This window comes from Hyperolius riggenbachi, chromosome 1 (genome assembly GCF_040937935.1).
Source record: "Hyperolius riggenbachi isolate aHypRig1 chromosome 1, aHypRig1.pri, whole genome shotgun sequence".
Classification (NCBI taxonomy): domain Eukaryota; kingdom Metazoa; phylum Chordata; class Amphibia; order Anura; family Hyperoliidae; genus Hyperolius; species Hyperolius riggenbachi.
In genome coordinates, this window is record NC_090646.1 from 113,404,471 (window position 1) to 113,429,779 (window position 25,309).

The 25,309-nt window shown below is 42.0% G+C and overlaps 1 protein-coding gene across 1 annotated transcript in view; it reads left to right on the top strand.

Annotated features, from left to right (window-relative positions):
• The window catches only part of STIM2 (stromal interaction molecule 2), a 170,468-nt gene that overhangs the window by 130,780 nt on the left and 14,379 nt on the right, over positions 1–25,309 (top strand). Inside the window, exons 4-9 of the mRNA XM_068278374.1 lie at positions 6,515–6,626; positions 12,019–12,134; positions 12,218–12,395; positions 13,232–13,409; positions 16,673–16,840; positions 24,223–24,323. Of these exons, the coding sequence (XP_068134475.1) occupies positions 6,515–6,626; positions 12,019–12,134; positions 12,218–12,395; positions 13,232–13,409; positions 16,673–16,840; positions 24,223–24,323 (853 nt within the window). The remainder of the gene's footprint in view (positions 1–6,514; positions 6,627–12,018; positions 12,135–12,217; positions 12,396–13,231; positions 13,410–16,672; positions 16,841–24,222; positions 24,324–25,309) is intronic.

Here is a 25,309-nt window from a genome sequence, read left to right on the forward strand (position 1 = left end):
TATGTGATTGTGTCTTCATTGAGATAAGCCACCTCACTTTTTTTCATTTTATTTGTTTTTAACACATTTTATCTTCTCTGGGTGCCTCTTTCCCCCTGATCTTGTGTAATGATAGGTCCCAGTTAAATCACGTTAACTGTCTCTGTAGCATCCCATAAATGCAGCCACTCTCTTATGTTTTGACCACCAGGCCTATATCCTTGTTCCAGCTCCCTTGAGAGCAACATTTCTGCCCTGGACACGGATTGAGGGTGGGAGTTTAAAGACGAACTGTAGTGAAAATAACATAATAAAATTGCTTATTTTTTACAATATTCATTTATAGATTTAGGCCTCGATTCATAAAAGTGCTGTCAAGCGGGGAAAGTCGAGCGGGGAAACACCGCTGTCGGTATTTCCGCCTTCAGGGTGGTAATTCATAAAAATGTAGCTAGATGTGACAGGCGTGCGGAGATATTCCGCTGTAGGCAGGCGTTAGGCTGTCCTACGCATGCGGAAACAGGGGAAGCAGGCGGAGTCCCTCCGTGCGGTGTTCTCTCTGCAGCTGCTTGGGAGGTCTGTCCCATTCACTGCACTGTATTCCGCACGCTTCTCGCCACATCAGAGGTAGCGGTAATACCCGTCCGCATACCGCTACCTCTAATCTTTATGAATTGACTACTTGTTACTTTTGCTATGATAATCACCGCGCAAGGCGGTGATTTATCACTCTGCTCGCGAATGTCAGCTTTTCATGCGGAAAAAGCCTTTATGAATACAGATTTTGCTGTGTGGTCGGTAAAGTGAGCCGTTTTCAGCATTTCCGAATGCTGGAATGCTTTATGAATCGAGGCCCTAGTCAATCTTTGCCCACTGTAAACTGTTTCATCTCCCTGATTTACATTCTGCAATCTATCACTGGTGGTGACCTCTTTAGTTCTGCCAGGTGATCTGTTCGGAATGTTCATTGCTGACATTTCTATGCACAGAGGGAGATATTGCAGGCATTGCAGTTGGAAAAAGCTGTTATTTCCCACAATGCAACAAGGTTCACAGCCAGAAAACGTTCAGGACCATGGTCATGACATCACACTGTGGGAGGGGTTTCACCACGATATCCGCTATACGGACCTTCCTGATAATCCATTAGAGAAAAGACCATGATTTCTCGTGGTAAAGGGGGTATTCGCTACTGATTGTAATGAAGTTGAATCGTTGGTTTGAGGACACCCGAAGTGAAAATAAACGAATGAAATGAACGATTGTATCTACCTTCCTTCTCCTAAAAATTATTTTTTAAGATATTCCACAGTTTTATTTTATGTTTAAGTCTACTTTTTTAGTTTTAACTGTTTTATTTTTTTTGCTCAATGACACATTCATTGAAGTATGCCAGAGCTAAAATTTATGAACTATTGACCCTTTTTTTAATCTCTTTTCTGCTAGGAAAGTGTTTTATAGTTGGAATTTCTTATCAGTGAGGATCACACTGTAGTCACTTCCTTTTTTAGTCAGGACTGAGTCAGTCACTTGCATACCTGATATTTAAAGGGAACCAGAGATGGGGACATGAAAAATATTTTATACATACCTGGGGCTTCCTCCAGCCCCATATGCTCTGATCGATCCCACGCCGCTGTCCTCTGCTGCCTGCATCTATGAGAAACGGCTCCCGTCACGGACGTCATCAGAGCCAGCTACGCAGGAGAAGTGCGCCCTCTACGTATCTCTCCAGCGGCTGCTGCAGAGATACGCAAACAGCGCACTTTCCTTACGCTTAGACTGGCTCCGACTGACGGCAGAGCGGGGTCCCAGTTCTCATAGCTGAGGGCAGCAAAGGACAGCGGCGTGGGATCGATCAGAACGTATGGGGCTGGAGGAAGCCCCAGGTATGTATAAAATATTTTTGATGTTCATCTATGGTTCCCTTTAACTCTTTCAGGCAGAGAAAGAAAAAAAGGAACACTGCGTAGTTATTTGTGCGCTAGGCACTGTACATACCCATGTCTATCTCATCATGTCACTTCAGGTATCATTTAGAGTTTACCTTTAAACCTGTGCTCTATATGAGAGACTTCTACAATCAGTATTTACCCTTGCGGCTGGCATCTTTCCATGTTTGAGGGCACATTTAGGCTTGATGGGTTGCTGTGAGCGACAATCCTTTATCTTTCCATTTGTCACATTTCATGGTGCAGCTCTATTTTGCCTTTCATCTTCTAAAACAAATAAGCAGTATAAGAAAATCTATTTTTGGAGCTTTGTTGTTAATGGAAATATGTGAACCAGATTAATCATTTTTTTTTCTCCATGGCCTTGAAGGGTGACAGCTTAAACCTTCAGTCTTATCTGACTATGCTCCAGATGAACAGCGTTTTCACGTGTTTTTACTATTCACTGATTTCACTGAATAGCAGAACTTTCCTTCCTTATAAGGGCCCATTGCACCGTAGTCACCGAGCTCTGCCTTCCAGTATTTCTGCAGTTCACATTCCTGATGGCAGAGGTGATACGGACTTCAGCTCCAGAGACTTACAGCAAGCTATTAATTGTATAAGCTAAGGGACTTCTCATAAATATTGTGATTGCAATATCATTCTCCTATGTAAGGAATGCCAATCATTTTTTGCACCATTAGTCCTGGCATGCTTGCCGCAGGTAGGTGCGGTACACATTTATTAGCAGCATAGCTGTGTACTGCATTGGGCAATAAAGCTAGCAGGTGTAGGTGGTATTTCTGCTAAAATCTTCTGTATCATCTGAAGGTGCCCATACAGCTACCAATTTGGCCGATCAACCATCTGATTTGGTAATTATCGAATCAGATGAAAATCGGTGCCACCAAAAGCATGCCCTATCGACTATGCATTCCTGGACAGTGTCTTGGCAGCTGTACTCCCAACTGAATACTGTTGTCAGGGTTGTAAAGTGCAATTTGAGCTTCCTGTTTTGGAAACTCTCAGCTGGCTGCAGATTGAAGAGGAAATGTACTTTGAAGAATATTACATTGCATAAAGACTTTGGCTGAACTATTTTATATGTATTGCAGTTTTATAACATGACATTTCACTTTAACTCAGATACTCAAATCTTAAAGCGGATCCGAGATGAAAGACTAACTATAACAAGTAACTTGTCTATATATCTTAGCTAAAGTTTAGATTAGTTTTCACAGCAAATCTAGCTGCAAACAGCTTTAATAGAATAAGAATATTTCTTCCTGTGATACCACGACAGCAGACATGTTGTTTGTAAACATTACACAGAGGCAGGCTTATCTGCATCTTGAGCAAAGAAAACCTAATCACCCCTCCTCCTCCCTCCTGCCCTCTACCTCTGAAATCTCTGGCTAGTAATACCTCCCCCTCCTCCTGCCCAGACTGAGCTCCCATGAGCCCTTGCTACTGTCTGAAAGTGCCTTGGCTCTCTGAAAACCTGTGGGAGTGGTTTATTTAGTTTATAGGGAATTAGAGCATTAAAACAAAAACAAAAAAGTATTTGGCTTGAGGAATGCCCTATAAACAATAGGAAAGGAACACAATTATGCAATGAGTAAAAGTTCATCTCGGATCCACTTTAAAGAGAATCTGTATTGTTAAAATCGCACAAAAGTAAACATACCAGTGCGTTAGGGGACATCTCCTATTACCCTCTGTCACAATTTCGACGCTCCTCGCCGCATTAAAAGTGGTTAAAAACAGTTTTAAAAAGTTTGTTTATAAACAAACAAAATGGCCACCAAAACAGGAAGTAGGTTGATGTACAGTATGTCCACACATAGAAAATACATCCATACAAAAGCAGGCTGTATACAGCCTTCCTTTTGAATCTCAAGAGATCATTTGTGTGTTTCTTTCCCCCTGCCGTTCTCATGCACTGAAGTTTCAGGCTGCTCGTTTCTTCCTGCAAACAGCTTTGCCTTTGTCTGTAATTCCTCAGTATGTGAAAGTCCAGCCAACTCAGATGACAATTTATTCAGCTTGTAAAAGATAAGAGAGAAGAGAGAAGCTGCCCTAATCTAAATAATACACAGGTAGTGTGCATAGAGGGGTCTGGAAGGGGGAGTTCATAGCAGAACCACAACACTGAAGAACTTGGCAGCCTTCCAGACACAGGCCGACAAGTCTGACAGGGGAAAGATACATTGATTTATTACAGAGACTGTGATAGTAGAAAGTGCTGCAGTAAGCCAGAACACATTAGAATAGCTTTTGTAACGTGTAGGATGATAAAAAACAGGATGCAATTTTTGTTACGGAGTCTCTTTAAAGCTCAAAACAAAGAAAAATAAAATTGCCATCACTGTCCCTTTTCCCCCTCCATAGCAACAGAATTCCTTCGCTAGCCACTAGGTTAGTGATAAGTCTGCAAAGCACCCAAATTGTCTCCCCAGGATTTGAGCCCGGATCACTGCTAGTCAATGGCCTTGATTCATGAAAATGCAGTAATATTACTGTGTATTCACAGAACGCGGTAATATTCCTGTCATGTGCGCATGTAACTACCACGAGATATATTCGTAGTGTGACCGCTGTACTTCATTAGGACGGCCACTACTATGGTAACACTGCAGCATCTCACGGTAGTTACGCGCGCATGATGGGACTATTACCGTGCACTTTGTAATAGTTCGGTGCGCTGTGTAGGCGTGGTACAAGGCCATTGTGTGTTTATATGCACTTATAGTTAATGTGCCACTGAAAGATTGTTGTATAGTACTAACTGCTCGTATGCAGTGTTGCAGTGCGATCTTATGTGGTCTTGCACATACTGTACCTTTAACAAAAGGGCATCAACTAGCATGGGCTTATGTAATGGCAAGTGTTAGACAAAAACTTGGAAGCATACCAGACTGTTAAACAGGCTTGATTGTATAAGCATTTGCTATCAATTTTTATAAATCTGGTTCTTTGAATTGAAATTGTACTTAACACAGATGTGTTAAGTACACTTTCAATTCAAAGAACCATATTTATAAAAATTTGCAGTCTTGTAATAATAGTAATAATAATAATTATAATAGGGATGGTCGGTGAGATGCTAATAATTCTCATTTGAGGTTAATTTTCTGCAACTATATGCAGTTCGGAATTGGAGCAAGCAAAAGCAGAACGTTTACCAGCGCCTCCTCTGGGCGGAGTTCCCAGGATTTGCTATTGGCGATTGTCTGGCAGTTGTGCTGTGGGTTGTCCCACACACGATGTGCGTTTGTTTTCTCACTCTTGCAAATCAGATCTATTATGATACCATAGAATAAGATGAAATGTGCTTCAGTGATGTGCACAGAAATGTTTCAAAATATAGAAAAAAAGCAAACAGTGACTGCAGGGAAGTGTGAAAGCTGCTTAAGGTGGCCGGTCCTGGATCTCTGCACAGAGCATGTTTCAGCAAATCAACATGTTGACCTCATATATTTTTGGCACCCCGAATGGTCACAATTGTTTTGGGTGTCAGTTCTGTAGCATGGTCACATGTCTCTAAATATCAGAAACATTCTATGAATTTCACCAAACTGGGAAATCCTCAGCTAGATGATAATGTAGTTTGTACGGTGAGCACTTGTGCTAATCTTCCCTGGTTTCCCCTCCATAGTGCATGACAAGCTGCTTGCCGTGTGTATACAGGCACGGAGAAATAAGTCACCTGAAATTATCACAAGTCATCATTCTGGGGGGAGTAATTCTTCATATGTACCGTGCTTATCTTATGTTCATTAGAGACCTTTATGCTTTGTGTTATCTTCATACATTCCAGAACTCCTAATTACACCTGTGGGACTCATTTTTATTTAAATAGTATTTTGTAATTTAAATGGAATTGATGAACTTGGAATTTCATTGTGTGTGCAATAAATACCGTTGTGTTGCCATGAGTTCATGTAGAACAGTGGTCCACAAACTAAGGTCCGTGGGTTGAATGCGGCCCCACCGAGGCTTTTTCACTGGCCCCCAAACACAAACTGTATAACTTATGGATGTGGCCCACTGCACGTTTAAATATCGGTGGCCCACATATAGAATAGCAGTGCTGGCACCCCCATCCACATACTGTAGAAGCCAGCGAGCAGTAATTCCATGGCTTCCAATTCCACATCAGGTGACACTGCTGTCCAACTGAATGGCAGTTTGTGCACCAGACAGTGAAGCATACCCAGGTGACAGACGTTCTTCGGGCACCGCGTGACTAAATGGCTGCTGCTGGGAGTTCTCCTCCTGGGATGATTGGGGGAATCAATACCTAGATTCATTGTATGTTTTTTTGTTTTTTTTCCAACATCATTTTATGTACGGTACGTTCCAGACCCCCAGAAGTCTGAAATATGTTGATCTGGCCCTTGACAGAGTTTGGTGACCCCTGATGTAGAAGCATCGGAGCACACTGAGCAAATGTCTTTGGGACGGACTTACGGATAAAAGTGATTGTTGGCTGACGCTTTTTTTTTAAGTGAAATAAAAACAAACTTTTCTAAATCTTCGATGGAACTGATTTGATTCTCCTGGTATTCATAAACTATTTATCCTGTTTCATCTTTCAGTTCATAACTGGACAGAGGAGGAGACACTGCGGTGGTTACACGAGTTTGTAGAGCTGCCACAGTATGAGAGGACCTTCCGTGAGCACTCTGTCAAAGGAACAACTCTGCCAAGGTATATTTCATGTTATCTCTCTTACTAAACAAAATTCTACAGGCTAATCCAGCAAATCCTCAAAATCCCCTCCTACATGCTGACCTTGAAACCTGATGCACAGCAGCTCCTGTGAGCCTGACTCCCTCCCAATGCAGAAAATGCCCTATTCTAGGAACTTCTGCTTTGAAGGTTTGTCAGGCACGTAAAAGAAATATTATTTTAACACATACTGTACGAGACTTTGCAGGTCACTTTTATTGCATTAGTTCATTTCACTGGGCTTTTGAAGAAAGCTGTGTTGCCAGCAGTCAACCCCCATCTAGCCATACAATAACAAGATGCCCTCCTCCTTCTTACCAGACCAACAGTCGGTGTGCAATTCTGAAAATGGGGGGGGGGGGGGGGGGAGAGAATGCCCCAAATACCCATAATACCCATATTTAGATATGGTCAGCAACAGTCATGCCTTCAAAGTTCCAAGTCCCTTGTACTGCTCTGACTTGTGGAAGGGAAGGGACTCAAGAAAATTATCGGGCTCCATTAAAAATTGCAGCTATACTGTGCACAGTACAATTACAATATGGCTATGAATATAGCCACAATTTATGCAAATTAGAGACCATATACCAGCACCAAATGCAGCTCGGAGGAGAGCACAGAAACTGCTGGGGCCGCAGCATGTGTGCTCTTCAAAAAGTGATTGCAATGAAACAAAAAAAGTGAAGGCAACACTCCTTAAAAGCCTTTTAATGCAGCATGGGTAGTTTCAGAAAAGGGAGGGGGCTAAAAAAGAGCCTTACAGCTGTTTCGCGCACTGGACACTTCTGCAGAGGCAGTTGAACCTCTACTAACACTTCAGAAGTGACAAGTTCATGAAATGCCTCCTGCTTTTTCTTTAACTACCCATACCGTATTAAAGGGCTTTTAAGGGGTGGTGCCTTCCTTTTTTTTTTTTTTTTGGTTTAACCACTTCCCATCCAGACCTTGTTTCCCACTTATGGACCACAGCAGGTTTGACAGTTTAGCTATGTTCTTCTTTAATTAGAAATAACTTTATCCCTACTTATGACACAGAAATGAAATATATATTGTTTTTTCAAGACAAACTAGGCTTTCGTTGTATGCCATTTTTTCCCTCGAACAATTTTTCCTTATATACATTTTAGTGGAAAAACATAGAAAAAACACCTTTCTCAGTTTTACCAATTCCAGTTAAAAATACAAAGTGCTACTGTAGATAAAAAAACACAAATTTTATTTGGCTATTCTTACCACTTATCACAAAACTTAGATTATGTTCCTGTCACAATTTATGGTGAAGATATTTGATTCTGAAATAATGCTACAAAGTGTATTTTTCACTATGAACTAAGAAAAAAAAAAAGTATTTTTAATGGTAAAAATCAGTCTCATTAGCTTAGGAAACATATTCCCATTCACCAATTAGTGCTGCATCAGATAGTGCCAGAAATGTGTACAGGAGCAAGCCCAATCCTGCACAGCACTGCTTCTGCTACAAGACGTATATCTACTGACTTGTGGTTTAGATGAAGTCACAGAGGACATAGATATACTGTAGTGGTGAATAAAGTGATTAATAGCCATAATTTATAATGGTGCCTATGGCAGCACCCAAGTTTCTGCCACTAGTGGGCGCCCAAATTTCCTGTTTCCAAATATCTGACCTGCAACTTGTTTGGAGTCAGAATGTTTTAGACAGAAGGTCAGTACTACCGCCAATTAATAACCTCCGATAACTATGCTCACTTTGGAATTTCTGTAATGTGTACTTGCCAGTTGTAGTATCAGCAGCTCTATATACACCCTCTTGTACATTACACTTACAGCCCCTCAGGATCTCAAACTCTCATATTCTTGAATGTGTAATATGTACTCCATCATCCACATTGCACCTCACTATTGGCCAGTGGGGCCAACCATCAAAATGTAGATCTCATTTTAACTGTCAGGGCGGGTCCAACATAAACTTACATAAGGACAGTCAATGTTGACAATTTAATTCTGAGAGACAGTGAGAGCAAGTGCCAGACACCTAGCTGTACTTGTTTTACATGTGGACAAATAGTTATTAATAATAGAACACCATGTCCTGTTATGCTGTGGCCATAACCCTCCCTAGGATGTTCTCTAACATAGCTGGATTCAGTTATGAGCATGTTTGCATAGAAAACAGAAGCTGTAGAATCATTGTCATTTAACAGATGACACTTTATTGGCTAGTCTGAGAAAGTGATCCACTTCTGCTGTCTTTGTAAATTAGGTGTTAGGTGGGCACATTGGTAATCGTTTCACCAGTGGGTGTAAACGAGCAGTAGAATAGATTGAAAACAGTAGCAATTGTGTATTAAAATTAGTTGTGGGGAGGAGCCAAAGAGCAGTATCAACTCTGGAGTTAATTTGCACACTTGGATCAGAGAAGTTGGAGAACCTTTTTTTTTTTGTTTGTTTTTGTAAAACAAAAATGGTGGTGTAATTGCAGTCAGTGCTAGTGCATGTGTGACCCGGTGCACAGTCGCTCCACAGAGGCTTTATAGCACAGCCTGGCTTCTGTAGCCACTATTGAGTTGTAGAATGGGGCAACACTGGCTGTTAGGAATTGGGCTCTAACATTACTGCAATGTAAGAGATTTGCCTGTCTTTCCTCAAACATTTGCTCATTACGATTGTAAAATGTGCTGCAGTATATGGCCTTTCCAGACAGTGGGTAGACTAATTTTTACTCTGGGAGATGTCTGCATGTAGGAGCCAGTAGTGCCAGGATTTCCCATACTCTTCCTGTACTGGTAATAGTTTTCTCTGAGTCCACCTCTCAGCCCTATTTAGAGTTGCCTAACAAAGAAAAGATAGGATGTAGTGCTTTAGTAACAGTTCTTAAAATAATCTGTATTTTCAAACAGAATGGAAACCTGTCTGCTTGTTATGCTGGTTTGCTAAGAAATTTTAATTCTGGTTGAAAAAGAAAAGTGTCAACTATCTTTACTTAGTTTTACATTGTTTAGCCTCATAACAAATGTTTTGCACATTGTCTTTAATGGAAACTGGCACGTGAACTGTAGTAAGACACCTGGACCTTTAATGGAAACTGGCACATGAACTGTAGTAAGACACCTGGACCTGTTCACCTCACTGCATTGGCAGATCACGCCAGGCAGTTATTGTCCTCCAGAACAGTTTGTTACGCAGTTTGCTAGTCTGTTCCATACTAGAGAAGAATGTCTTTTATGAGGAGTCAGTACCACAAGCCTCCATGATGGCATGTCTTGTGCTCCCACTTCTGTGAATCTAAGGCATGCTGGTATCTCCACTCTGCGTATATTTATGCTGTGTAGGATTCAGCCTTACTACTGCAGGAACAATAGCAAATGGTGAAGAAGTCCAGCATTATCATATGAAAGTTTCTTCTGGTGCTACAAACCACTGGCCAGTTGTCTTTAAGCTTGGTGAAGCCCTTAAGGTGTTAATGCTGCCAGTGTTAGTTGCTACTGTTGAGCATTAAGCTACATACATGCTAGATCAGTGTTTCTCAACATTTTATTGGTATGTACCCCTTTTAAAACCCCGTACTCACCAAGTACCCCCTAGCATAGTAAACATTATCACAAGTACCCCTTGATAAATATATATTTAATTGTAGCATATGATAATTGGTTCTGAACAATTTCCAAGCATTTACTATTGCTTTTAATTACTTAAAACACTAATTTGGTGTTTTTAAAATAAGATTTGTCATTTTCTAAAACTCTAAATTTGTTATTCTTGGTCAAGTACATCAAGCCCGAGTACCCCCTGGAACCATCAGAAGTACCCCCTGGGGTACGCGTACCACACGTTGAGAACCTAGGTGCTAGATCACAGGTGTCAAACTCCAGTCCTCGAGGTCCATATCCATGCCAGTGTTTAGGATGGACTGAGAAATCGGGTAATGTGTTCTGCTTTCTGGACCACACCTTTCCTTATTCAGTCCCATCAATTAATTTGAACTGTGCCAAAAATGTGAAAAATGTGTGAGGACTGAAGATTGACATCCATGTGCTAGATACATACATGCTAAATACTGTACTGCTATTTTTTTTTTTTTGCTTGACACAGTGGTTCATGTTCGTCAGAAGTGATAATCTAGCATACGTGCAGGTTTCCTTCCTATTTGCAGTCCGCTGAGCTGGGAAAGCATTGGTCAACCATTTGTGTAGTTCACATTGTGAGCATCACCCACTTGTTCTCCACCCTTCCCTCTCTATAGCACAGAATGGACTATTTGAGCAGCACATTCTATTAACTCATTGGACTTCAGCGGTTGACTGATGTGACCATGAAAGATTTTCAGGCATCATTTATTCCACATGTGGCCACAGCTTAAAGACTGCTGTGCAGACTCGTTGCTCATTTGTAATCAATGTGTTCTGCTTCCCGGTGGGGGAGTGGGCGGCGCATACCTACTCTGTTCCCTCAGTGTCCCCCTCTTTGTCACCTCTGCCTCTACTGTGTCCCTTTGTACCACCTCCGGTACAGAGGTACCACCACCCATTATACGTAATTATGGTTTTAAAATTGATTTGATTTAACCTGGAACTCGCTATAAAGCATACAGTTCTGCAGCAAAATGTTAGTTTACGGAGTTTAAAAAACATTTTTTTTCATGATAACTGATTCTAATATTGGTGGCCCTGGAGGCCCAGCGCGCCAGCCTGCCTCTCTCACCTTTTCTGCTCCACGCTCTTCTTCTCAAATTCCCCTTATTGATTTAACATGCATCCCCAAAGTGCACTACACTGCCAACTAGCTGGAACCACCCGATTACTAGAAGATAACAGAAGACCGAATCTGTCTCGAGAGGTTATGGATATATAGCAACATTAATGTAAACTTATATCACAAGTCACCAGAGAGACCTGTCCTCATGGTATATAGGCTTTCACGGCTTAATTATGATATATGTATGGTCTCATTACCTCTTGTTTATTTCTTTCTTGACTGATACTCTGTAAATGTTGAAAACTTTCAATAAAACTTCTTTCACATAAAAATAATAATAAAAAAAAACGTTTTTAAAAATCCCTTTTCTCCAAAACTGGTGGTCTTTTTGAAAAAAAATGTTTGACTTGTTCCCACAGAATCAAGGAATTTGGACCTTGCAATCAGTGGGTCCATTGTAAGACTGGGACTTACCTGTACATGTATTTTTGCGGTTGTCGTATAACCACTTTACACTTTTAATTCCAAGCTGGGCCGGGTTGCCTCGCTGCTACTCCTGTGCAGTCTTGTTGCAATATAAGGGACTATGATCTCACACTTCCAATGATAAACTGATTTTCTAATGTATACCTGTGTATAACTTTTTTTTTCTGTTACTTAATGGATCAGTAATTTGCCTATCCTTTTCCATATACAGAATAGCTGTGAACGAGCCTTTGTTTATGATCTCCCAACTCAAAATCACTGATCGGAGCCACAGACAAAAACTTCATCTGAAGGCATTAGATGTGGTTTTATTTGGACCTCTGACAAGTAGGTAGAGAAAGAGGCTGACTCTGCGATTGAAGGGACTTTGCTATCATGTGTCCATCATTTACCAATGTGCTCTTTTACAGGACCTCCTCACAACTGGGTGAAAGACTTTGTGCTCACCATATCTATTGTTATTGGCGTTGGAGGATGCTGGTTTGCGTATACGCAGAATAAGACCTCCAAGGAGCATATAGCACAGATGATGAAAGACTTGGAAGGGCTGCAGAATGCTGAACAAAGCCTTCTTGAGCTACAGGAAAGGTGGGATTTCTGACTTGGCTTATAGTAAGCCCTCTTTTAATAACTCAAGTACATTAGGTTTCTAGAGTTCATTTAGACATGTTCCCTTCACTTTAATGAACAAGAGTAATAAAATCAGAAATCTTACAGGAAAGAATGTGTGTTAGGCTCTTGTATCTGAGACTCGCATGTATCAGAATGTCTCCTTATGCTGGCAATACACCATGAGGTTTTTTTTTTTTTTGGCAGATAGATGGCTCTATAGATAATTTCCGACAGGTCCGATCGAATTTCGATTGTTTTTCTGATTGATTTTCTCATAGAAGGGAATGGAAATCTATCGAAAAAACGATTGAAAAATCGATCGGCCTGTAACTGCTGTTGATATTCACGGTGTTATTGCTGGTACTCCGTTAATAGGACAGACTGATCGGCTGACTCTATGGGCATAAAGCCCAATACCATACCTCCTCCACTCAACCCTCCCCACAACATTAAAGGGATATTTAAGTGAAGGGGGAAAAATTAGTTTATCTCACCTGGGGCTTTCCTCAGCCCCCTGTAGCCGATCGGTGCCCTCGCAGCCCGCTCTGATGCTCCTGGACCCGCCGGCGGCGACTTCCGGTTTCGCCGTCACCGGCCGACAGGCATGGAACGCGAGTGATTCTCCGCGTTCCCAGCCATAATATCGCCCCCTATGCTGCTATTGCGGCCTCCTGGCCGCAATAGCAGCATAGGGGGCGTTACACATCAGGTATCCTTGAGCATGTGTTGGACATGTTGGGGGTTTATGTTGTTGTACAGTTCTAATAGTCACGCTGAACTATTTCATTTATGTTTCCTTTATTGTCTTTTAGACTTGACAAAGCTCAGGAGGAGAATAGAACTGTTGCTGTGGAAAAACAAAACCTAGAACGCAAATTAATGGATGAAATCAGCGATGCCAAACGAGAAGCCCAGAGACTGAGAGAACTGAGGGAGGGAGCAGAATGTGAACTCAGCAGACTTAAATATGCAGAGGAAGAGTTGGTTCAGGTAACAATTAGACTCCTCTGCAGGCTCATCATTTCCAGTTGTCCAGTGAACTGCGTGTGTGCGCATTATCATCATCTGCGTAGGTAGCCATGCATTGTACTTAAAGAAAACCTGAACTGAAAATTAAAGTCAAAATAAACATACACAAGTCATACTTACCTCCTGTGTAGTCTACTCCTCAATCTCTTTCTTTCTCCTTTCTCACGTCCGGTTTTTCCACTGTGACCAAGGGAATTCCCCGTCATCCATTTTGAAAATGGCCATTACCCCATAACAGCTTCCTGGTCAGCACACTGTTAAACTGTAACATTGCCCACTTGAGCCATAGGGAAACATAGACATTACTTGGCACAGCAGTTGTCCTCTCAGCTATAACTGACAGCAACTGATAAATAACTGACAGCAACTGATAAATAACTGACCGCAACTGATATATTTCAATTCTGACAAAATATTGTCAGAACTGGAAGGGATTATTGTCAAAGAAAATGGTGAGCTTCTGAGAGGAACTGATGGCAAGGTAACTATGCAATGTTCATTTGAAGTTACCTCATGTGTTTATTTTAAATAATTTTACTCAGTTCAGGTTCTCTTTAAAGGCACAGCACCGTGACTACAGTAAACCACGCCACGTTTTCTACCTGGTATTAAAAAGGGCCTGCATTGCTCTTTATTATATTACATGCAGTTAGGGCCATAAATATTTGGACTGAGACAACTTTTTTTCTAACTTTGGTTCTGTAAATCACCTCAATGAATTTTAAATGAAACAGCTCAGATGCAGTTGAAGTGCAGAGGTTCAGCTTTAATTCAGTGGGGCTAACAAAACAATTGCATAAAAATGTGAGGCAGCTAAAGCCTTTAATACAATCCATTCAGTTCAGGGGCTCAAAAGGGCTCAATTGGACACATTAAATAACATCTTGTATGTATGTATGTATGTATATTTTACAATGATTTTGCGATAGTGGTATTTTAAACGATCACAAATGGTAACTACCTATATTCATTTTTGTATCTATTCTTCAACATTATAGGAACACTATCAATTAAAACAACTTTTTTTTTTTTTTTTAATACTCTATATTAGGCTACACATTACCACTAGTGCTAGCGGGGCTTTATTTATTCACCCAGTTCTCTCTCCCTGCTTAAAAATCATCCTTCACTCCTGACACAGCTCACAAATATACTTCACTGTGTAACAGCACGCAGGAGACATGAGGAGGAGGCTGATCGGAGGAGGTAACAAGTAACTAGATGTGCTGTAATATTGCTGTAATATACTTAGCAGTCAGGGGTGATGTGTATATACACTACAGGTCCGTACACACGCCGGACTGCAGGAAACGACGGGTCCGCCGTCGCCTCCTGCTGGGCGTGTTTTCAGCAGACAGTCCGGCGTGTGTACAGTCTGTCGGCAGACTAATACCGCTGTTTCTGAGCGATCCACCAGGCGGATCGCTCAGAAACAGCTGTATCAGTCTGCAGATAGACTGTACACACGCCGGACTATCGCTGGAACGCCCACCCAGCGGGAGGTGACGACGGACCCGTCGTTTCCTGCAGTCCGGCGTGTGTACAGACCTTACTCCTTACTGACTGGCTTGCAGGCTGCATCTACTTCATAGGCTGCTATGAGAGGGAGATACTCTGTTTACAAAGGTATTATCAGGATCTTTATCAGTCAGAGAAAGGAAGACAAGGAACACATATTGCTGGAATCTTTAACCCCTTACTACCATTTGAATAAGATTATTTCAGCAAGGTGATTATTAAACTATACACTGAGGAGTTGGTAGCAACCCCCCTGTGCAGGAACATGGTCTAGCCCTGCACAGCCCGACACTTTTGTATCTAAAACTGAGAGCTGTGTGAGAAAGGAAACTACTCCTAGTACTTGTGGTAATGTGTGCCCGAACATACAACATTAAAAAAAAGTTGTTTTAATTGATAGTATTCCTTTAATAACCAATATCTAAGGCCCTGTTCACACTGCACACGTTGCTGTCTGGATTTCGGCAACGCGTGCAGGAGGCCTACACGCACGACAGCAGAAAGTGCATAGACTGCACTGTCTGGTGTTCACACTGCCTATGTTCCGGACCAGTGTGGTCCGCAAACGAATGCTACACGCATATTTTTAACAAAACGCGGCTGATCCCATTCACTTTTAGTGAATGGGATCAGCCACGCAACGCGTACAAACGCAGATGGCATGCGTTCGTATGTGTTGCGTTCCGAACGCACAGCCATCCGTGTTTCATGATGTGAACGTGGCCTTACACTTTATGCTATAATAGTACAGTTTGCACACCACTGCTTTAGGAGCGGTTCAGATAGGTCTCAACCGGCCGCTCGGGGTCTTGTTTAAATGCTTTTCTGCAAGCTTGCAGAAAAGCATTTGGGCAGCTTCCGGCGTGCATCGTTTTTTAACCCCCGCAGGGGAACGCAGAGGTGTGGTGCTTAGCAATTCTGGAAACGGCATGTAGCCTCCAGGATTGCAAGAAACGATGAGGAAAATCAAGATCTGAATGCGCCATGCACGAAAATGACTGTGACGTACCAACACTGTCAATTCACTTGAATGGACAGAGGAGCGCCACAGACCATCATTTAGTGCCCCTGTGATCTGGCCCTTATGCTATGTACACACATGCGACAACGATCGTTCGTTGAGAACGACGAACAAACTTTTAATTGATAAAAGAACGACCTAAGTAAAGTTAGTTTTAAAATGTGTGTAACGATCTGATCGTTAGAACGAACGTTACATCACAGAAAGCAACTATTGCGCCTGCGCATAAAAATGAGAAGTTTCATGGAGAAATAGTGAAATGCGCATGTCAAGCCTAGTACTAACGACCGTTCTCCAACGATGTACTACTTTTGCAAACGATCGTCGTTGGTTAAAATCCGCCGAGACAGAACTTTCTTTTGTAGCGATTTGGCTCGTTCGTCGTTTGCCTTAATAGTCGGTGGTTCGTTTTTTGTAACTATCGTCGTTGGTAAAGATTGGGGAACGATCGTTACAAACGACTATAGTCGCATGTGTGTACGCACCTTTAGTGCCATAGAAGGCCGTGGGTAGCATCTGAAATTATTTTCTGTGGCAGTTCCTACTTGAATTTCAAGGATATTCAAAGTCTCCATTCGGTATAGTTTTCAAATACGAGTATTTCTATACAGACTGCAGCAATATAATGCCGTCTTTTGATGTGCATTGCTTCTTATTCGTTATGTTAAAGCTTTCTTTATTTTAGGTTCGGATGGCTCTGAAGAAAGCAGAGAAGGAGTTTGAGTTGAGAAGTAATTGGTCTGTCCCCGACGCTCTGCAGAAATGGCTGCAGCTGACGCATGAGGTGGAAGTCCAGTACTACAACATCAAGAAGCAGAATGCTGAAATGCAGCTTGCAATCGCTAAAGAGGAGGTAAGGATTACTGCCAGTTATCATTCATATTATGTTTGCTTCCTTTTCTAGTTTACCATTTATAAACTTACCTGTACATGATGTTTCATTCTGAAGTTAATGCTATATGCTGTTTACATGCCGGATACCCATATGTTAATCAAGAAAACATGCTTATATGAATTCCATTCTTTTGCCTTGATATTGCTATTCCACCATGCAAGTTTTGTTCTTATTTTTTTGCAGCTAATGGAAAATGGACAATTGTAAAAAAAAAAAAAAAAACGTTTTAAATAAAATCATATGCATTTTTGAAGACCATCTCCAGGCACAGTTTTAATCATTAGTAATCAAGGGCTTCATAGTGGAGTGCTCAAAGTGACCTTTTTGTGTATAAACAAGGTTTCTGCTCTGTAACCCTAAAAGTTTGAGGCCTTGTTGCTAGGAGGATTGCATTATCCTGCTATTCAGTCTGCGAGAGGTTGGCACAGACTGAATCGCTTGTAGAAGTTTGCAGCTGATAGCAATGGCGGTCTGTTGTGCAAGAAGTAGGCAGAAGGGGATGATGGGCAATTAGATGGAAATGATTCTCGAAGCAAATTGTTTGCAGCTTGGCCCTGGACCTATCAAACATGGCAGCATTTGATGACTCAGTCTTCAAGATGCATACATTGACTCTATTATTTGCATCTCATTGCTCAAAGTCTTGAATGGGTGAGAGGCAATATGGGAACGAAGAGGTGTGTAGGGTGCTGGGAGCAAGTATCAGGACATGGAGCTAGGTGTATTGTCTTTACAGTAATGGTTAATATTCACATAAGGGTTATTTTAGTGTAGGTGTGGAGGTTACCATGACGATTACAGTAGGCTGGTGCCATTTTAGAGTAAGGGTTAAAGTAAAATTCAAAAAAACACAAAAAAAAAAAAAAAAGTGTCAGCGCCAAGGCAGAAGGCGACCGCAGCCGAGAAGGACAATGTCCAAAAGTCCACACAAGCAATGAATATATAAAGTCAGCGCAGGTCTATAGTAATACAGCTTTCATCATTTTTTGGTATACAGGATCTTCGAACAAAAGGGTAAAGAAGCAAGGCTTACCAGATTCCAACAACACACATTATAAGGTTGTAAACGAGTTTGATAGGTGGTCCACAGAACTTTCAAATGGTGTTGTTTCACCAGCGATGTTGCACACTACAGATTCCTCCGGAATATAGTAGATATCCTGAGATCGCAGAGACTCACCAAAGGGGAGTCCAGTAGGATAGTGACATGAAAGAGATGTACGGCACATCTAAGTGTAAACCGTCTTTATTACATAACAAGTAAAACAATTAAAAACAAGGATAAAGGAAAACTCACATACGGGGCCCGTGCACTGGGAACCCCGAAAAAGTAGCGCGCATAAAATGTTCAATAGAAGACCTCAAATAAAATGGTGTCGCCTTCCCGACCGATTTCGCACTCTTGCGTCATCAGGGGAGCGTGATGACGCAAGAGTGCGAAACCGGTCGGGAAGGCGACAGGCGGCACCATTTTATTTGAGGTCTTCTATTGACCATTTTATGCGCGCTACTTTTTCGGGGTTCCCAGTGCACGGGCCCCGTATGTGAGTTTTCCTTTATCCTTGTTTTTAATTGTTTTACTTGTTATGTAATAAAGACTGTTTACACTTAGATGTGCCGTACATCTTTCATGTCACTATCCTACTGGACTCCCCTTTGGTGAGTCTCTGCGATCTCAGGATATCTACTATATTCCTGAGGAATCTGTAGTGTGCAACATCGCTGGTGAAACGACACCATTTGAAAGTTCTGCGGACCACCTATCAAACTCGTTTACAACCTTATAATGTGGGTTGTTGGAATCTGGTAAGCCTTGCTTCTTTACCCTTTTGTTCGAAGATCCTGTATACCAAAAAATGATGAAAGCTGTATTACTATAGACCTGCGCTGACTTTATATATTTAAAGTAAAATTCGGTGTAGCGATTGATGGGGAATAATCTGCCAGGCTCTTTTATACCTAAACCTCTGGCTGGTGGAGAATAGTAAACATACATCATCATGGACCGGCCGATGGCCTCATGTCTGACCATTACTGCTGTCACACATACTCTGAGCTTGTTCACACTAAGCGTTTTGTTTTGTTTTTTTAAGCTCTGGCGATTTTTTAAATTGCCATAAAAGCACTTGTGCAATGTTGCTCTGTGTGAGTGTTCTGCCATGAGCATTGAGATTTTTTTCCTGCGCGTTTGCACTTCAATGCAAGGTATAGTTAAATCGTAAAGCGCTTTGAAAAAGGCTTTGAAAAGCGATTTGGTGAGTGCGTTTGATAAAAAAAAATACATTGTAATTAGTCAGTTCCAGGTCAAAGAGTTCACTTCCTGATTGTCTTCAGGAAGAAAAACTCAAAACGCCGGACAAAAGCGCTTAGAAAAGCGCTTAAAGCGCAAACCGATCTGAAAGCGCAGGTAAAAGAGATTTAAAAAGCGCTCAGCGATTGTGCTGGCAATTTATTATTATTATTTATTTATATAGCGCCAGCATCTTCCGTAGCGCTGTACATAATACAAACAAATAATGGGGAACAAATATACATAAGAAATACAAGACACTGTACAGTCATGACATTGAATAGAATAAATATAGATACATACATAGTTGATGTGTAGTTGGTACATGTACATATGTTAAAATAACATCAGTATAAGAAACACTAGGAGGAGGTCCCTGCCCTTGCGGGCTTACAATCTAGAGGGTAGTGGGGAGGAAACAAAAGGGAAGGAAACACAAGGATTAGTTGGTGAGCCAGTGTGCCTTCAGTGCTGCCTATAGCAAATTATAGCAATTTATAATGTGAATAAGGCCTCACCCCTATCAAGGCCCACACCCACTACATACCTGGTGATTTTTTTTTTTTTTTGAGCAACAAGTGATCGTTTACGCAATCTCACGATGTGGGTACAGGCATGTAATTACGGTACCGTTACGGCAGATCTTTAAAATCCCTGATGACCCCCGCAAAAAGTACCGCGATCGTTTGAACTCTTGTTCGCGGCCGTTGAATACACCCACCGGCAGGAAGATCGATTGGGGAATGCTAGTTGTCATTGGACGTTGCTGGGATCCGTCTTCCTCGCGAGGTGAGTATTCCGCTTCAGTGAAGGGGCAACATTTTCCTGACAAGCTAATTAGTGTCACACAAGAGATAGACGGTGAGATTGTTGCAGCTGGTTGATTTAACCAGCCAGTGTGTTTTATTACTCAGTGCTTTGCTAGCACCATCTCCTGAATAAAACTGCTTTACACTTCAGGATAATTTTTTTTTATCACTACCCCACTATTGGGGATTGTCAATAAGATGCAAATAATTCCAAGATGATGCAAGATTATGCAAATTGCATATGCAAAATTATGCAGCTTGAATATGGACCAATCAAATTCTTCCTTTGCAGGATTTGAGTGGTCCATTTTCAAGACTCATTTGTTTGCATACAAAAATGCATTGTCCTGCATCCTGGAATTATTTGCAAATCATTAGCCATCTCTACCCACTATAGAGCACTGGGTAGAGTTATCCTGATAAAAAAAAACAAAAACAACAAAAAACAGCAGAACACGTGAATGAAGCAACATTTTAGGACTGCTTTTAAATGCAGAGTTGAATTGCATAATTTGTGTATGTAACTTAGGCAATGCTGTATACAGTCTTGCGATTGACACACATTTGCCAAACTGCATTGCAATCTATGTTCGGTTGTGGCATTGCAGCTTGCTTGGCCCCTTCCTGCGCACAGCATAGTGGATTAACTAGTGCAACGCTGTTGATCCACTAGAAAGGCATGTGACACAGCTGAAATGGGGTTGTCTCTTGACTAGCTGTGCAGACTAGCAGAGTTATGTCCATCAGAAACCCAGTGTGACAGAGCTGCAAATCCCTTGGCAGTCACGTAAATTGTATTATGTATCCAACACTGCATTTGTTTGCCTGAAAGCTAAACTAAACTCAGACCACTTGTGCCCTTTCCCATTGATGTGAGGTGTCAATATACATACTACACAAAGGTGCCTACCTTTATTTTAAAGAAGAACTTGGTCATATGACCACACATTGCATTCTCCTGAGCCACTGCCTTGCAGAGGAAGGTGTATAGTGGTGCTGATGCGATGTAGTCCTTATTAACTGTGGCCAGAGGATGGATGTACATGTAAGTAAGTGGGAATTTTGGGCGCAGGGTGAAACCAAAAAATGCAGGGCTGTGGAGTCGGAGTCTGGGCAATTTTGGGCGCCTGGAGTCGGGAAAAAATGCACCGACTTCTAATGAATTTAAACTGTAATTAAAATAGAAAATATGATAAAATTTTCTATTTCTCAGATAATAGTCATCATAAATAATTTATACATACAGTAATAGCTGTGCTTAGTCCTCAAAAATTAATTTTGATTGGTTAATTTTGTTACTTGTGCTGCTTCAATAAAGCAGTCCCCGTATTTTTAAAGTCAGATATACACATCTGATTGTGACTGTACATATGATGTGTACACAGGAATCTCTTATATATATTAATATACTACTACTACGTCTATGCTGTAAGTATAAATCCTGATGTGTCACTAATAGAGATGGTCAATGAGATGGAATTAATTCTGCGTTGATTCTGATTTATGCAAATGTACGCACCCTCTTTGCTCATGAAATCAAATAATTTGATATGTTGTTAAAATTTGGTTTGGTGACTACGAATTAAAGGGTACCTGAGAAGGATGAAAAGAAACATTTTATACATACCTGGGGCTTCTTCCCACCCCCTTCAGGCTAATCCGTCCCTCGCTGTCCACCTCCACCACCTGGATCTTCTGCTATGAGTCCTGGTAATTCAGCCAGTCAGCGCAGTCCAGCCGCATGCCGCTTCCACAGCCAGGAGCGTTCTGCACCTGCGCAGTAGTGCTGCGCAGGTGTAGTATGCTCCCGGCGGCGGAGGGTGTGCATGCGCTCTACGCCAGACTGGCTCAAGTACCTGGACTCATAGCAGAAGATCCAGGTGGCGGAGGAGGACAGCGAGGGACTGATTAGCCTGAAGGGGGCTGGAGGAAGCCCCAGGTATGTATAAAACTTTCATTTCCTCTGTCTCAGGTTTCCTTTGTTACGCAGTAGTACTATACTCTACATATGCACTCCCCACAGAGCTTCAGGGAATCCACTGAGAATGTTGTGCACATTGAACACAGAGGTGTTGTCTATCACCCATAAACCTGGTTCAGATTGTGCATAAAGAATGTGTAATAGAGGATGATTCTCCTTATTCCCCTGCAGAGTACCTGCACATCACTCTTACATGTACCCACAGTTAATTGCCTAGGCTCTGTACCTTTTACAAGTACTCTTACCAAGGACTAGTTTTAGTCTATGCCTAAAGGGAATAAATATGGCAGTCTACATATCCTTCTTACTTCAGTTGTCTTTTAAAAATTCTAAGCGTTGGCATTTAAGAGACGAATTTCATGTTACATACTTTCTATCGACAAGATTGTAATATGCAAATTCGAGGAGTCTGAGTCGGTGGAATCCTAAACTGAGGAGTCGGAGTCGGTGGATTTTTGTACCGACTCCACAGCCCTGGAAAAATGTCTAACCCAGCTCCTACAAAAGCAAGGTTGTAGAGTTGGCACAAAAATCATTTGACTCCAACGTTTATGAACCAGAGAAAAAAAGTGTGCGCCACATCATCCCATTAACTGGCATCCCCTCAACACCAAACCTCCGGCCATAAAATTCTACGCAGGGCTGACTGCAGGAACGCTCCTCACGCACACATCACATTCGCACTACACATACATGCAATTATCCAGATCGGCCGATCTTTTTCAGGATTGCATAAGTGTAGAAGAATAGTGAGGCTGGCTGCTGCAACCGATTGTTAACAACTTAATCCAACAAATAGTGGAATAATGCAAAATTCCAGGTAATGTCATTTAAGCATCAAAAAACATCACTCCTCGGTATAGGTAGGAAGTATATGCACTGGATTCCCTGTAAACTTTGTCCAATAACTTCTTGCTTCATCAGCCAGTTGTGTACAAGCTTTCAGTCCCCACTTGGTGGCGGTATGTTAGATTACCTTCTCACAGGCGGATTCTCCGGCGATTTGCACTATTACCTTCCTGGTGGTGATGTAAGTCTGCATTTCTTGCTCTGCTGCAGCGTCCCGCAGCTCACAGGTGCCTGGATGCCATTGTCGGCGTTAGCACGCCAGACTCTGCTACCCACGTGTGCTGAAGGGGAGAGTCCTGCTATCCCTGCGTAGTATACCACACACGCATTACGCCCGCATCACATGGGCTTCTTCAGTGTGATGACGCTGCGGCTGTGATAGTTTTCTATTTTTCTAGTGCATAGAATGGCGCTCACTTTTTTTCTCTGGTTGGCAAATTGTTTTTGTGGGCTTGCCTTCCCCAGTTAATAACTGGGTGAACTAATTATAAAAGACCTGTGCACCGGATCAAACAATTTTTGTGGTTCCTTCCTTTATGAAACCACCGACTCCAGGTACCCAAAATGTCTCCTACTCTACAGCCCTTGCAAGGCTATAGAGTGGATACAAATGTCATCCGACGCCTCCGTTTATCAAACCTCTGACTTCAGGTACCCAAAAATTGCTCAGACTCCACAGCTCTGTGCAAAAGTCCCGACAGCGTTAATTACTATTCACCCTCCAGATCGCAGTGGACTGTGGAGTAAGGCGTAATTTGGCTGTCAGAGGTTGCTGCTAGCCAAATTACGCTGTTTTATTGTAAATTGGACTCTGTCTCTTGACTGTGCCCAAATTACTGATGGAGCACCAGTATAGCCATAATTTGCATTCTGGCCTATGGCGGCACCTGGCGTGCCCAAATTTCAAGCGCTCTAGGCATTGCTGCTGAAAAGTCATGCTGCTGTAACAGACTGGGGGGTCACATAACCACAAGGGCTCAGTCTGGAGATATTCAGGTTTTTTTCTGTGTGGGAGGGTGGGAACTCATCAGTAACCTAAGCACAGAGATCAGCTTTTAAGCCTGGGCAAACAAGAATTCAATGCAGTTATATAACCTGTTTTCTTTCTGTCTTTTTTTTTTCCCCATAAAGAAAGCCATGTGCACATTCTCTAATAGTTTCCATTGGGTTTCTTTGTTTTTAATGTAGATTTTCCCATTTATGGCCAGGGTAAATTTGGAGCCCTTAAGCACCAGTACCAGTTACAAACCTTAAAGCCTATCTTGGCTTGTTTTTCATCGCTGATTGGTGCGAGGATAAGCCTACTCTAAGCTGAAGTTCATCATTTTCAGTCTCTTCATTAGACGTTAATAGCTAAAATTGATCCCATGAGATTTATCAGTATATTTTAATTGCCTGTTCTACATTCTAGGCTGAAAAAATAAAGAAGAAGAGGAGCACGGTTTTTGGCACTTTGCACGTTGCACACAGCTCATCTCTGGATGAGGTGGACCATAAAATTCTGGAGGCAAAGTAAGTATATGTCATAGACTCGCATGCCTGCCCACATCCAGTCACACGTGGATGTATGTAATTGGAGATAGTTTATAAGGCATCTTATAGCCTTTTCTGTCGGTTTCATAAAATTGTTCTCTGCTTGTTGGAAATAGGAGTAGGTTAGTAACATTTACAAGCCTGTAGATATAGGAAATATGGCACTGCACATTGACAGCACACTCCGAATAAATGGATAAACAATCAATAGATGGAAACAAATACAGTCAGGATTCTCCTGCATGCCTGTCATGGACTTGCTTCTATGACTCCCTCTAGAGGCGCCTCGCCACTGCTCGGCGTCATAGGAGCGAGACCATGACAGGCAAGCAGGAGAATCTTGACTGCAAGTACGGGTGAGTAAAAGCTCCCGCTATACTGAACATCAATCAGCGTGTCGGCGTACACCGTTGGGGGGATACACAGCAGGCAAATGCTTAGCTGTTCCACTCTGACGGGTGAGTAAAAGCTCCTGATTATGCTATACACCACTAAGCGTATACTGGTGGGGAGGGGGACACAGCAGGAAAAGCATTTGATGGAGGGGGCATCCGGGAGTGGGGAGGGTGGGGGGGAACACTTCTAGACATGCTAGGGGGCACTGATATGACTAGAATATAAGCAGAGGCCCCCACTTTTGGGACCATTTTTTGTTCCCAAAAACTCTGCTTATATTAGAGAATATATACAATAGTATTTTACTGGCAAAGAAACAATGCAGTCTATACATGAACGCTAAAATAAGTATGTCACCAGTGTGGCCTACACTGTACAGACTCCTCACTAGCCTCTAGGATAGACGGAGCAGTGCATAACCTCACATGGCAGACGGAGTGAGCGAAGGACAATGCTTTCGGCCAGCAATTGGCCTATAGGGGTGGTGTATGAGAGATAAATAATTTCGAGTTGATGTAGGATTATGCAAATTTCTTATGCAAATGAATGCAGCTTGAAAATGGGCCAAT